Source organism: Cricetulus griseus (genome assembly GCF_003668045.3).
Source record: "Cricetulus griseus strain 17A/GY chromosome 1 unlocalized genomic scaffold, alternate assembly CriGri-PICRH-1.0 chr1_0, whole genome shotgun sequence".
Lineage (NCBI taxonomy): Eukaryota > Metazoa > Chordata > Mammalia > Rodentia > Cricetidae > Cricetulus > Cricetulus griseus.
Window position 1 is genome coordinate 64,649,551 of NW_023276806.1, and position 13,232 is coordinate 64,662,782.

At 48.6% G+C, this 13,232-nt stretch overlaps 1 protein-coding gene across 2 annotated transcripts in view; it reads left to right on the plus strand.

Moving 5' to 3' along the window:
- The first annotated feature begins 204 nt into the window (after window positions 1-204).
- The window catches only part of Il6r (interleukin 6 receptor), a 52,317-nt gene continuing 39,289 nt past the window's right edge, over window positions 205-13,232 (plus strand). The window contains exon 1 of one of the 2 annotated variants that reach the window (XM_027393273.2): window positions 205-508. In XM_027393273.2, the coding sequence (XP_027249074.1) occupies window positions 424-508 (85 nt within the window). In that variant the 5' untranslated portion in view covers window positions 205-423. The remainder of the gene's footprint in view (window positions 509-13,232) is intronic. The other variant, XM_027393272.2, reaches the window with a different exon arrangement.

Genomic DNA, 13,232 nt, shown 5'->3' on the forward strand with positions numbered 1-13,232 from the left:
CGCTAATTCCCCTTTGCTCATGGTCACAACCTGAGGAGGGGCCCTGGTGGGGGGTCCCTTGCGGCTCAGGTGTGGCTTGGCTGCAGGAAGTTACCCCCTCCGGTGGCCCGGAGCGCTGGGCGGTTGCGCCATCCAACCCGGCTTTCGTAACAGCGAGCCGGGGGCTGCCAAAAGGAGTTTTGCACCGGTTCCTCAAATGTTTCGCTGTTGCCAGGACAGCCCGCTGCTCCGCGTCACGTGCAAGTGGGAAGTCGCGCCGACACTGAGCAGAGCCGCGCCAGGGCGAGCGCTCGCTCGCAGTCGGGAGCTGAGAGCGGAGCCCGAGGGGGACCGCTACTGGTCTCGGCGCTCCAGCTCCGGGTCTCCCCCAGGCTCCCCGGCCCGGGCTGCGGAGCTGCCCCGCCGCCCCGCGCAGAAGGAAGCATGCTGGCCGTCGGCTGCGCGCTGCTGGCCGCCCTGCTGGCTGCGCCCGCGGTCGCGCTGGTCCTCGGGAGCTGCCGCGCGCTGGGTAAGACGACCTGGAACGGGCAGGGGGATGTGACACTGACTCGTTCTGTGGGCAGCGTGAGCCTCTGCGGGCACAGGGGTACCCGCCGGGGATAACCCACCTGTGCGGACGTGGTGGTGGTACGTGCGCCCCCTGCTGCGTCTAGCACCCTTGACTGCCGGCTCCTGTTTGTCTGGGCAGTTGCCTAAAGTCTGAGTACACGACTGTGTGTTTTCCCGAAACCCGACTCTGGTGTCTAGTTCCCAGTGTTCCCATGTGTCTTACTCAGTTGCATCCCGGGTCATTTTGAAGGAAGATACCCAAAGGGCGCGCCCTAGCGGAGTAATAGTCCCCTCTGGAGAGTCTTTTGTGCCACTGGCTCCTTCTGCTTTAGCTGTGGCTCCTCGCTTGGCTCTCCTCAGTTCCACTGTGGGCCATGTCGTGTGTGATGATAGTGACCTGATTGTGAAGGGTCTGACATCATGGGCTCTGAGTCACGGGTGCTCCCGCCTCACATACTTACCCCTTTAGCTAGTACTAGCCCTGGCATGCAGAGTGCCAACACCCACCTCCACCCACCCCAGTCCGGTGAGCCTGACAGCAAGGGATGTGGGACCTCTTAGAACTGTGCCCCCACCCCTGCCCCATCCCTTCCTGATAATCGGGTGGACCAGGCACAGGGTAGGAGTTCTGTGTTTGCCTTCCCTGCACTCTGCCTTGAGGGTCTAGGCCTCTCAGTGGGCTCTGGTTGCAGGCCCAGCAGCCTGCCTGGTATCTTCTGGAGGAACTGGGCAACTGCTTCTCTACTTGTTATTTTAGGGGCTGAGGACTTCTGCGAGGACATGGAGAAAGTTAAGGGGCACTGGGGAGATTTCTGCAGTGCTGGTTGTGGAGGCAGTGGCTGGAGAACACACTGTTAGCCCTCTCTCTCTCCCTGAAAGGCAGAATTTACATGCTCCGCTTGCTACTCCTGCATATATTTTCTTTTTCCTATTTTTTTTTTTTTTTAGATAGGGTCTCACATAACCAGGCAGGCCTCAAACTTGTGCTTCTCCTGCCCCCGTCTCCTGAGTGCTGGGATTTCGGGCATTAACCACCACCCTGCCTTCTACACATTTGTTTGTTTTGTTTTTGAGTGCTGTTCTGTAAAGGCATGGGACACTGCTGCTGGGCTCTACATATGTTTAATCCTCTGCTGGATTGCCATAAAGCTTTGAGAAGAGTCTGAGGTCCAGAGAGGTGCAATAGAAAACTGTCAGGCTCAGTTGTTGGATCCCTAGACCTTCCTTCCATGTCTCAGCCTTCCCTAGGTCCCTAATATTTCTCACTGTTGAACTAGACCATTAGGCAGAGCTGAGGGCATTTGGGGCAAGCTGAACATCACTCTCATCTGGTGGAATTCTGGGGCAGAAGGCACCGATGGAAGAGAAGGTCCCCACTTGGCTTCTCATAGTGCCAGGCAGGACCGAAGTGTCGCTTCTTGGGAGAGCAAGAGTGGGCCTCTCTGCCTGTCTCAGTTACTACCCCCACCACCCCCAGCACCACACCACCATTCCCCTCTGTTCCTAAGGAGTTGCGAGGCACTTTGGGGATGAGTTCTGTTTTTCTGTGGTTCAGAAAGGACACCCAAGGGTGGGGGTGTCTTCTGACCTGAGCAGCCTTTAGAAGGCAGAACTGGGAGTCTGGGGAGGAAGTGAAAGCCCTCCCAGCTCAGAAGGAAAATGCAGAGAAGTACAAGTCCCCAGCCCATCTCCCACACCCACACTGGCACAGCCACAAACGAGAGAGTGACAATCAAGAAGCAAACATCAAACAGGAAGTGTGGAGCAAATGACTGTGAGATGTTTGGCTTCAGAGAAGGGAGGCCAGCTGGAGCTGCCTCACAGGGGAAATCCATCAGTGGCATTCTTAAAGTCTGCCCCACGAGGGCCTGCTAGGACTCCTCTGGACCAGGTGGAATTGAGACTTCTGCTACGTCAAACATTCTAGGTGCTGTTGACTGAGGACAGCCTGGGTATGGGTGGCTTCAGTTCCCCTTTCCTTCTGCAAGGCAGGAAAATACACACAGCAGCATAGAGGCCTAAGTATTTAAATCTCCACTCGACTTCTGAATTCTCTTTGGGGCAACCTCTTTCTGTACATAAAACCTACTTGCATTCCTAGCCTTATTTTGAATTAGTGTTTTTCTGAAGGATATTTTTGTCTAGGATAGGACTTTGGCTAGGAAGGATGTCATTTTTATAAAAATGACATTTTTTTTTTTGAGACAAGGTTTCTTTATATAACCCTGGCTGACCTGGAACTCTCTGTAGACCAGGCTAGCCCTGAATTCAGATATCTACCTGCCTCTGCCCCTGCTTCCTGAGTGTTGGGATCAAAGTTATGCACCACCATTCCCAACCAAAAATGACAATTCTTGATCCCTGACCATTCATTAAACTTGTGTCAGAATATTAGAGAGAAAGTTCTAGACTTTTAAAAGTCAAAATTGTTGCTTGTGATTCTTGGGCACATCCAGGGTTGAGGACATTTGCCTAAATGGTTGAAGAACTGAGTAAAGGCCCTCCCTCCCTCATCTGACTCCCTGTTACCAAAAGCCTCTCCCCCTTGGGCTCTCCCCCTCGTTCATTCATTGCAACACATTTATGGATTCCCTGTAAAGCTCTTGGGGCCTGTGTGAGATCAGTCATGCAGACTCCACCCTAAAAGGATCCTGACCATGGCCAAGAGCAAATCCTGAAGAGAGAGATGCTTCAGTCTCTCTGAGTGAACACTGGGTAGCACCTCTCCAGGGACACATTGTCTCAGGAGGCAACTAGACAGAGGAACCATCTCAGATGAGGATCTGAAGGCAACAAGAGCCTGGCTGTTCTCTACCTCATCTGACCCTTATCAAGCTATGTAGATGAGTGGGGCCTTTGCTGGGTTACATAAACAAAGTAACCTCAGATCTCCTGGCTGCAAATACATGTTCCCTCCCTCTGCAAGCCTTCCATTTGTCCCTGCAGGCCTGAGTGCCACAAACCCAGTCACCACACTGAATCAAGGGCTAAAGCTGTCTCAGATGAGCCAGTGGCCATTGGTAGCTATTAAAATTCAAATTAATAGAACAAGTAAAATGGGCAGGCGAGAATGCTCAGTAGCTAAAGAAGAGCACTTGCTGGCAGACTGAGATGATAGACTACTCCCAAGGGTTGTTTCTCTGGCTTCTGCATATGGATTGTGGATTGTGCACATAAATAAATAAATATAATAATAATAATATTAATAATAATAAAATGCTGGTGTGTGGTGATGCATGCCCTTAGGCCCAGTACTCAGGAGGCAGAGGCTCATGGATCTCTGTGGGTGTAAGGTCACCCTGGTCTACACAGCAAGTTCAAGAAAGAGGGGGAAAAAAAGTGATTTCTAGATGTGCTTGATGGTGCAGTTCCAGAATACAGGAAGCTGATGCAGGAGGATTGCAAGTTCTAGTCCAGCCTAAGCTACAGAGACAGAGAGGGAGGTCGGGGTAGGGGGAGGACCCTTAAAAATCAAGCCAGAACAAACTTGTGTATTTTATCACACCAGTCCTTTTTCAGTGCTCAGTGGCCAGCTGTGGCCAGTATGGCTGTGCAGGTCTGTTCATGAAAATTCCCATAATCAAAGGAGAGAGCCTCCGACAGTGCTGTGCAGTGTCTTCCAGAGGTTTCTGCCGGTCTTGTCATTCTGCCTGGCCCTTTCTCCCCACCACTTGAACTCATTCTGTGTTAGTGATGGCTGAGGCATTGGAGCCAGATAGATGTCACCCCACGTTAACTGTATGTGGCTTTAAAGTTTATTTTTATTTTGTGTGTATGGATGTTTTGCCTGCATGTCTATACGTGAGTTTCTGGTGCCCTGGGAGGCCAGAAGAGGGTGCTGGCTGATCCCCTGGAACTGGATGAGTTCCAGACAGTTGTGGGCCCCCTGAAAAAGCTTCTAGTACTCTAAGTCACTGTACCACCTCTTTAGCCTGAGACTTTTATCTAGGAAAAAAATATAGATAGATAGATAAAATTGGACTTGGAGGGGTCTGGAGAGATGCTCAACACTTAAGATCACTCGTTGCTCTTGCAGAGGACCAGGGTGTGGTTCCCAGCACCCATGTGGTGGTTCATATCTGTAGCTCCAGTTCCAAGCGATTCAATACCCTCTTCTGATCTTCTGGGGTACCAGGCACATACATGGTATGAATACATACACATGGGCAAAACGTCATACATGTAAAATAAATCTCAAAAACAATGACTTGGGCCGGGCGGTGGTGGTGCACGCCTTTAATCCCAGCTCTCAGGAGGCAGAGACAGGTGGATCTCTGTGAGTTCGAGACCAGCCTGGTCTTCAAGAGCTAGTTCCAGGACAGCCTCCAAAGCCACAGAGAAACCCTATCTCGAGAAAAACAAACAAACAAAAAAACCCAAACAAACAAACAACCCTCCCCCCCCAAATAATGACTTGGAAGGCTGGGTGTGTTGTAGTGAATGCTTTTATTCCTAGCATGAAGGAGGTAGAGGCAAGGCCAGGTTGGTCTACCCAGTGAGACCCTGTCTCAAAATGGCTTACAAACTTGGCCTGCAGATTCTGCATCCTAACAGCCCATAGTGGAGGTACCCGAGAGAAAAAAAAAAAAAAAACCTGTCCAGGATTTGCACAGACTTTCCTCTCGTTCTTTAAAGAGTATACGATGCCAGCTGTTGCCCTGGCACTTGTCTTAGGCAGTGTGAGTGCTCAAGAGATGATGGGAAGCTAAGAGGATGTGCCAGGCTATCCACAATGACTTCGTCATTTTGTGTGGGGTCGAGCATCCTCGTGCTTTGGTACCCTAAGGGGCTCCTGACACCAGCAGCTGTCCTGAGGACAGCTGTGCTGCCTCACAGGTGGTTATGAGGATTAAATGGGCTAAGTAAGGCACTAGACAGTGTCCAGAATAGTCTCTGGTACAGAGTGAGTGCTCAAATGTGTATGGCTAAGGATCCATTTAGTCTTAAAATATAGCTTGAGTTCCTACTGTGTTGCAGGGCCAATTGTAAGAAGTGAGATAAAGCATTGAGCAAAACAGACGGAAACCCCTGGCTTACTGAAGCAGCCTTCTAGCCGAGTGACAATGGGATAAAGGTGTGGCCCCGATGAATGTGGAGGGTAGAAGTGCAGGGGGACTGTGGTGCTGTGTGTGCGCGCTAGGTAGGCATGGGATGGAATGCATAACTGGTGCTGTAGGGAGTGTCTCCCTAGGAACACATCGGAGTGAATGACTAAAGGAAGCAGGGAGATATTTAGAGACTGTATGCCCCCACTCGGAAAACCAAGATCCAGGTCTTGAGGCCAGCCTTGATTTTAATTTTATTTATGTACATATTTTGCCTGCATGTGTGTCTGTGTATCACTTGCATGCATGGTGTTCAAAGAGGACAGAAGGGGGCATTGGAGCTTCTGGAACTGGAGTTACAGATGGTTGTGTGAGCCACCATATGGTGATCAGATCCTGGTCCCTCTGGAAGAACTCCGCTCCCTTTTTTTTTTTTTTTTTAGGTTTTTTGAGGCAGGGTTTCTCTGTGTAAGAGCCCTAACTGTTCTGGAACTCACTTTGTAGACCAAACTAACTAACTTTGTAGACCAAGCTGGCCTTGAACTCACAGAAAGACACCTACTTCTGCCTCCCGAGTGCTGGGATTAAAGGTGTGCACCACCACTGCCCAGCAGAACTCCCTCTTTTTAGAGACAAGATCTCACTATGCGTCCCTGGCTGTCCTGGAACTCTGTGTGTAGACCAGGCTGGCTCAAACTCACAGAGATCCTCCTGCCTCTGCCTCTCAAGTGCTAGGACTAAAGTTGTGGACTTGGGAGGAACTCTTAGTCAGTGAGCCATCTCTCTAGACCCAGCTTTGATGTTTTAGCTAACTCCAGCAGCTCTCTCTACTTCACTTGTCCCTTGCCAGCTCTGCCTGGTGGCTTCTAACCAGTGTGCTCCTGTGGCCCCAAATCCAGGCTGTCTCCTGTACCTATTCTCTCCTTACCTCCTTCCAGAAAAAACATCACTTGATCTTCCCTTTCTGTGGTGGTTACAGTAACTGTGGCACTGCGTGTCAACTTCATTTAAGAAACTGTGTCAGACCTTTGCACAACAGTGCCACTTTAGGTGAGTGGGGCACCAGCCAGCTCTTGCCTGGGCAGCTCAGCTACAGGGCAGCAGGTGCTGTTGGATGAGTGGATCAGAGGTCACTCTGGGGCACATAGACACTGGGATGTCTGTAAGACAGTAGGAAAGGATGCTGAACCAGGTCTGGTCATACACATTTGAAATCGCAGAACTCCGGTACTCGGGAGATAGAGGCAGAAGTTCAAAGTTGGCATAGGCTACCTGAGGCCCCCCAGGGGTGGGGGGAGGGGAGATTGGGAGTGAGAGAATGACTATGGATCCTGAGAAGAAGTCAGTAATTTGGGAGTGAAACCTGGACTTGAGGGCAACCTACAGGCAGATACTTCCCACCCCCTTTTTTTCTTCCTGAAACAGGGTCTCTCTGTGTATCCCCTTCAAATTGTTCTCGAACTCACAGAGATCTGCCTCTGCCTCCTGAGTGCTGAGATTATACGTGGCCCGATTTTAGTCTAAACTTTTAGAAATGCCCGGCTCAGCCTGGATGACAAAGGAAAGAAGATGCCTCAGGGACCTAAGATGGGAGGCAAGATTAGGGAAGCCTGGGAATGTGAGGCCTCTGCAGAGGTCAGCAACACGAAGGGTTGGTGTCCTGGAACCCAGGAGGACTGTGTGCCCATGAGTGCAGTGCTCATTGTCAAATGCTCCTGAACAGCCCCCAGGCTGAACAGTGGATTTAACAGCAGATAGGAGGACATCGGTGGTGACTTTGGCCCGTGGAGCTTGTAGGAATGGTGGAAGCCAAAGACTGGCAAAGAGACAGCAGGTCCAGTCAGCTCTTCTGAGATCTCAGAGAATATTCGTTCGCTAAAGTACAGTGGACAAAGAGGGGTTTCAAAAAGACTGTTGAAATATGTGTGCTTTTGCATGTTGATGAGAAAGATCTAGAGACCAAATAATTGAAGAGTAAAAACTGGTGGGGCAATATCCTTGCGTAAGTAGTAAGGAGAGAGATGCCCAGAGAGCCTCAGAAACTGGCCCACGGTCACACAGCAAGGATGTGACAGACCAAGGTGTGTGTGTGTGTGTGTGTGTGTGTGTGTGTGTGTGTGTGTGTGTGTGTATGTGTGTGTGTGTGTGTGTGTATGTGTGCATGTGTGTGTATGTATGGTGTGTGTGTGTGTGTGTGTGTGTGTATGTGTGCGTGTATGTATGTGTGTGTATGTGTGTGTCTGTATGTGTGTGTGTGTATGTGTGCATGTGTATGTATGTGTATGTGTGTGTGTGTGTGTATGTGTGTATGTTTGTGTGTATGTGTGTGTATGTGTGCATGTGTATGTATGTGTATGTGTGTGTATGTGTGTATGTTTGTGTGTATGTGTGTGTATGTGTGTATGTTTGTGTGTATGTGTGCGTGTGTATGTGTGCGTGCGAGCGTGTGTGTGTGTGTGTGTGTGTGTGTGTGTGTGTGTGCCGGCAGGTTCACAAGCACATGTGTGTACACAGCAGGATGTGGCGGTCACACACAAGACACACATGTGAAAGCCAGTCACAGATACTAGATGTCTTCCTCTAATGTTCTCCAACTTATTTTTTGAGACAGTGTCTCTCACAGAACCTAGAGTTTACCAACTGACCAGACAGGCTGGCCAGCAAGCTTGGGGAATCTGCTTGCCTCTGTCTCTAGTCCCTGCACTCACACTTGGATCACAGACACACAGCCCTGTGCCCACCTTTTTACATGAGTGCTGGGGACCTGAACTTATGCTTGCCTGGCAAGCTTTACTGACTGAGCCATTCCCCAGTACCCCTTCCCTTTTATTATATGTTGTTAACAACCCCTACCTTTCCCAGGACACAGGAACAAGGTCACCCCTCTTTAGAGACTCTGTACTGATGAGTGTGACCAAGTGTCTCCCTTCCTGTCCCAGGAAGTTCCCACTGCTTTCTAAGAATTGAAGAATACTCCATGCTGTGGTATTGGCATTAGCCAACCCAGTATAGTTTCTGCCACCCCACCCCCTCAACATTCATTCACATAACTTTTAGTCTAGGGAAGGTTTCGCAATCACATTTCACTCTTCTATCCCCGAGAGCTGAGCTTTAGGGCTAGTCCATCTAGGGGTCTCTGGGGACATCACTTCAAGATACAACACTACTGTAACAGACAAGAGTGGGGCCGGGCTGCTGCTAATCCTAGGATCTAGCTTTGATAGGAGGGGGGAGGCCATAGCGTGAAGGCTTTGCCACTTGATTGGGAAAGAGGCGGAAGTGCAGGGGATGGTATTTACAGCTCACAGCAGCTCATATTGGTGAGATAAGGTGTGTTCTGAAAGCAGCACCAAGCGTTTCACCTAAGATATTGAATGTAATCTCACAGTATCATTTTAAGGTGAGTACTGACATTATTTCCACTCTGTGAATGGGAAGAACAAGGCCTGGGGAGGTTGAGAAGTCCTTGCGATGTAAACCAGGATGGCCTTGAACTTGTGGTGATCCTTCTGTGCTTCCCGTATTCTGGGGTTACTGTAATTTTCTCCCTCCTGCCAGTTCCCGGATAACCACTCAGAGGCTCAATATTACTTATAAATGCTTGTCTGATGGCTCAGGCTTATTATTACTTAGCTCCTACATTTAAATTAACCCATAATTTGTGTCTATGCTTTGCCATATGGTTAGTGGCTTGTTACCTTATTTTTTACATGTCTTGCGTCCTCAGTGGCTGGCTGGCTGGCATCTGTCTCTTTTGTCTCTGCCCTCCTTCTCCCTGTATCTCTATTTGGCTTTTTCTGCCCAGCCTTATTCTGCCTGGCTATAGGTTTAATCAACCTTATTTATCAACCAATGAAAGCAACACGTATTCACAGTGTACAAAAAGAGCAACCCACAGCAGGCTACAGATGTGTGCCACCTAAACAGAGTTTATTTATTTATAATCCTTGAATATTTCATTATATGAAATATTTGCCCATCCCCTTGCTCATTTAGGGCAAACATTCTACAAACTGAGCTATGTCCCCACACTCATTCTCTTTTGGTAGACACTTTACCTTATTCCACCTTGCTGTTGCAGACAGAGCTGTGGGGGATAACTTGGACACCCCTCATACTTCAAAAGCACACCCACACCCACAGGATAAAGTCTACCAGGGGGACTGATGGGTCAAATGCCATGAGCTTTGTAATTTGAGAGAGAAGTTGTGCCAGTTTATACTCCAGCAAAATGCAAGCATGCCTATGTCTGCACACCTACCAGCATGCTATTAAAGTCGCCCCCAGCTGGGAGTGGCAGCACACACCTTTAATCCCAGCATTCTCGAGGCAGAGGCAGAGGCAGACGGATCTCTGTGAGTTTGAGACCAGCCTGATCTACAAGAGTGCCAGCACAGCCTCCAAAGCCACAGAGAAACCCTGTCTCGACCCCCACACACAAAAAAGATTTGCACATTTGACCAGGTATGGTGCCACACACCTTTAATCCCAGCACTCAGAAGGCAGGTGGATCTCTGAGTTTGAGGCTGGGTGATTTTGTATAGTGATTCTCGACAGCCAGGGCTATATAGAGAGACTGTCTCAAAACAAAATTTATAAATATTTGATTCACTTTGAATTAATCAAGGAGTGAGATACGAGGTTTGCCCTTTTCCCCAGCTATAACCTGATATCCCGTTATTGTTTATTGAATATGCCATTTCTCCTCCATTGATTTTAATTAGTTAATTGCAGTACTAGGGATGAAGCTTTGTGAATGCCAGGCAAGTGCTCTCTCTACACTGAGATAAATTTCTTCCCCTCCCCCTCCTCCCTCCCTCCCTCCCTCCCTCCCTCCCTTCTTTCTTTCTTTCTTTCTTTCTTTAAGACAGACTCTCATGTAGCCCAGGCTGACCTGGAATTCGGTGTGTCTCTTTAACCACTTTCAAAGTGAGTCATTCAGTAGCGCAGAGTAACACCCCACCTCCCTGCTAGCGTTTGAACCCAGAGATTTGAACATTTGGAGCACACTGGGCAAGGGATCTACCATTGAGTTATATCCTCAGCCCTTGCTTTTATTTCTATGCTTCCTAGTCACTTCCATAGTTTAGGTCTCTATTGCCACGACACTACCACACTATTTTAATGATTATACCTCTATAATGTGCTATAAATCGGTCAGAACTAACCTCACTTTCATTTTCCTTCTTTTTCAAAATTTTCTTGGCTTTCTTTACTTGTTTACTTTTCCATTTGAACTTTAGAATCAACTTGCCTATTTAACTCCCTTTTAAAAGAGTCTTGTTGTGTCCTCTCCACCTGCCTCCACAGGGTCTCATTATGTAGCCCTAGCTGGCCACAAACTGTAGAGCCTAGTGTGGGGCACGTGACTGTGATCTCAACACTCAGGAGATGGAGGCAGAGGACCGGGAGTTTAAGGTCATCTTTAGCTACATAGCAAGGCCAACCATGAAATCTTATCTCAGAAAAACAGATGTCTAAACAGGCAGAAAGAACTTACTTTGTAGACCAGGCTATCTGTGTACATTTGCTTGTACCTTTGCTGGGTTTACAGAATGTGTGTCACCACATTCCGCCTTTTTATTAATATAAACTTTAGAGATCAAGGAACATTGCTGTTCTGCAATGCAATGTTCTTGTTTTGCAAGACCCGCTGGGGCTTATTCATAAAGAGGCTGAACTGCAGCCGGCCGCAGAGCCAGACACCTGAATGCCACCAATAACAGATGTCCCACCGACCTGAACTGCTTCCTTTCTGGTGACAGGGAGTGAATATGTGCCCATAAACAAATTCATGACACAGAGAGTGAGGGACATAGGGTGCAGTGGGGACTTGGGGACCTGATGCAGCTGTGTGTCAGCAGTGTGCCAGGTCTCTGGAAGAGTGCAGGCAGCAGAAATCTAAGTGCTCCTTGGATCTTCACAAATACATCATGCTCACAGAACCCCGAGAACCAGGCACAGCTGCAGAAGCCCCTGAGGGTAGGAGAAGGCACACTGTTTTTTTAGGACGTGATCTCACGATGTAATCCATGCCGGTCTGGAGCTCACTGCAATCCTCCTGCTTCAGCCTCCCAAGTGCTGAAATTGTAAGTGCAAGCCACTGTTCCTCTGTTGTTGTTTTAAGTGTGTGTGTGTGTGTGTGTGTGTGTGTGTGTGTGTGTGTGTGGTATAGGTGACTGTAGGGGTGTGCACATGAGTAGGCAGAGGTGGGTACAGCTGTGCCTGTGAAAGATGGACTGCTGTGTGTCTTACCCTGATGATTTTGCTCATTATTATTTTTATTATTTTGGTCTTTTGAGACAGGGTTTCTGTGTAGCTCTAGCTGTCCTGGAAATCGCTCTGTATGCCAAGCTGGCCTCGAACTCAGAGATCCTTTGCCTCTGCTTTCCAAGTGTTGCTGTTCTCTTGTTCTGCCAGGTCCCAAATGAACACACAGAGACTTAATATTAATTATTAAACTGTTGGCTGATGGCTAGGGCTTCTTATTGGCTAGCTCTGTCTTAATTATTAACCCATTTCTATTCATCTATGTGTTTCCACATGGTCTTGGCTTACTGGAGAATGCAGGGACCCGTTTCTCCTTTGGCTGGCTACATGGTGACTTTCTTTGGTGCTTCTCTGCCTACCTTTCTCAGAATTCTCCTTGTCTCTCTGCCTCTATTGGCCAAACAGTGTTTTATTCATCAACATATATACAGAAACATATATACAGAAGGACGTCTCCATTATACAAGTGCTGTACTACCATGCATGGAGGCTCACTGAACCCATAGCTCAATTCTGCTGGGTTGGCTGGGCCCGTGTGCTTCAGGAATCCCCCCACCCACCCAATGCTGGAGTTACAGGCACTTGTCACCTTGCTGGCTTTTTAATGGCGGTTCTGGAGATCCAAACTCATGTCCTTACGCAAGCACTTTACTGATTGAGCCATCTTCCTGACCCCAAGGCTTTTTCTGGTGACACCATTCCCCTCCCCTGCATACCGATATTGTTCTTTATTGAAGACCTACAGCATGGTGACCCTTTTGTTTCCTTCTTGTCTTTTCATGAAATGGCAGTAAGAGAGGAAAGTACAGAGGGCATGTCTGTCTTGCAAGGGCTTCAGCTCAGAGGGGACTGTGGAGCTGGGCACTGAGCTGTGGCTTCCTCCATCCCTCTGGCATCTTGAGGAAACAGCAACAGGCTCTAAGTCAGCAGACAAAAGGAGCTGAGCAGGAAGAAGACATCTTCAGATAAGTGAAGGTCATGGTAGCAGCACTCTCCTCTGCCAGCCACCTTGCTCTAAACACTGATAACTCCCATGTTTGGAGGCCAGCTGATGAAGCACACCTGGGCCTACAGAGGCTAGGTAGAAGAGAGGGCCAGGGAGGGATGGTGATGTTGTTGTACTTTCTTTTGGGACTGCTAGTTCCCAAATAATGACACAGAAACTTCTTACTAATTATGAAAGCTTACCTTAGCTTAGGTTCATTCCCAACTAAGTTTCTTTGTAACTTAATTAACCCATCTCTATTAATCTGTATTCTGTCACATGGCTTGTTACCTCTTCTCCATAGTGTATGTCCAACTTCCTAGGTGTCTTGCTAGAGAATCTGCCTCTTTTCGTACCAGAGTTCCCATCTCTGCCTGGACGTC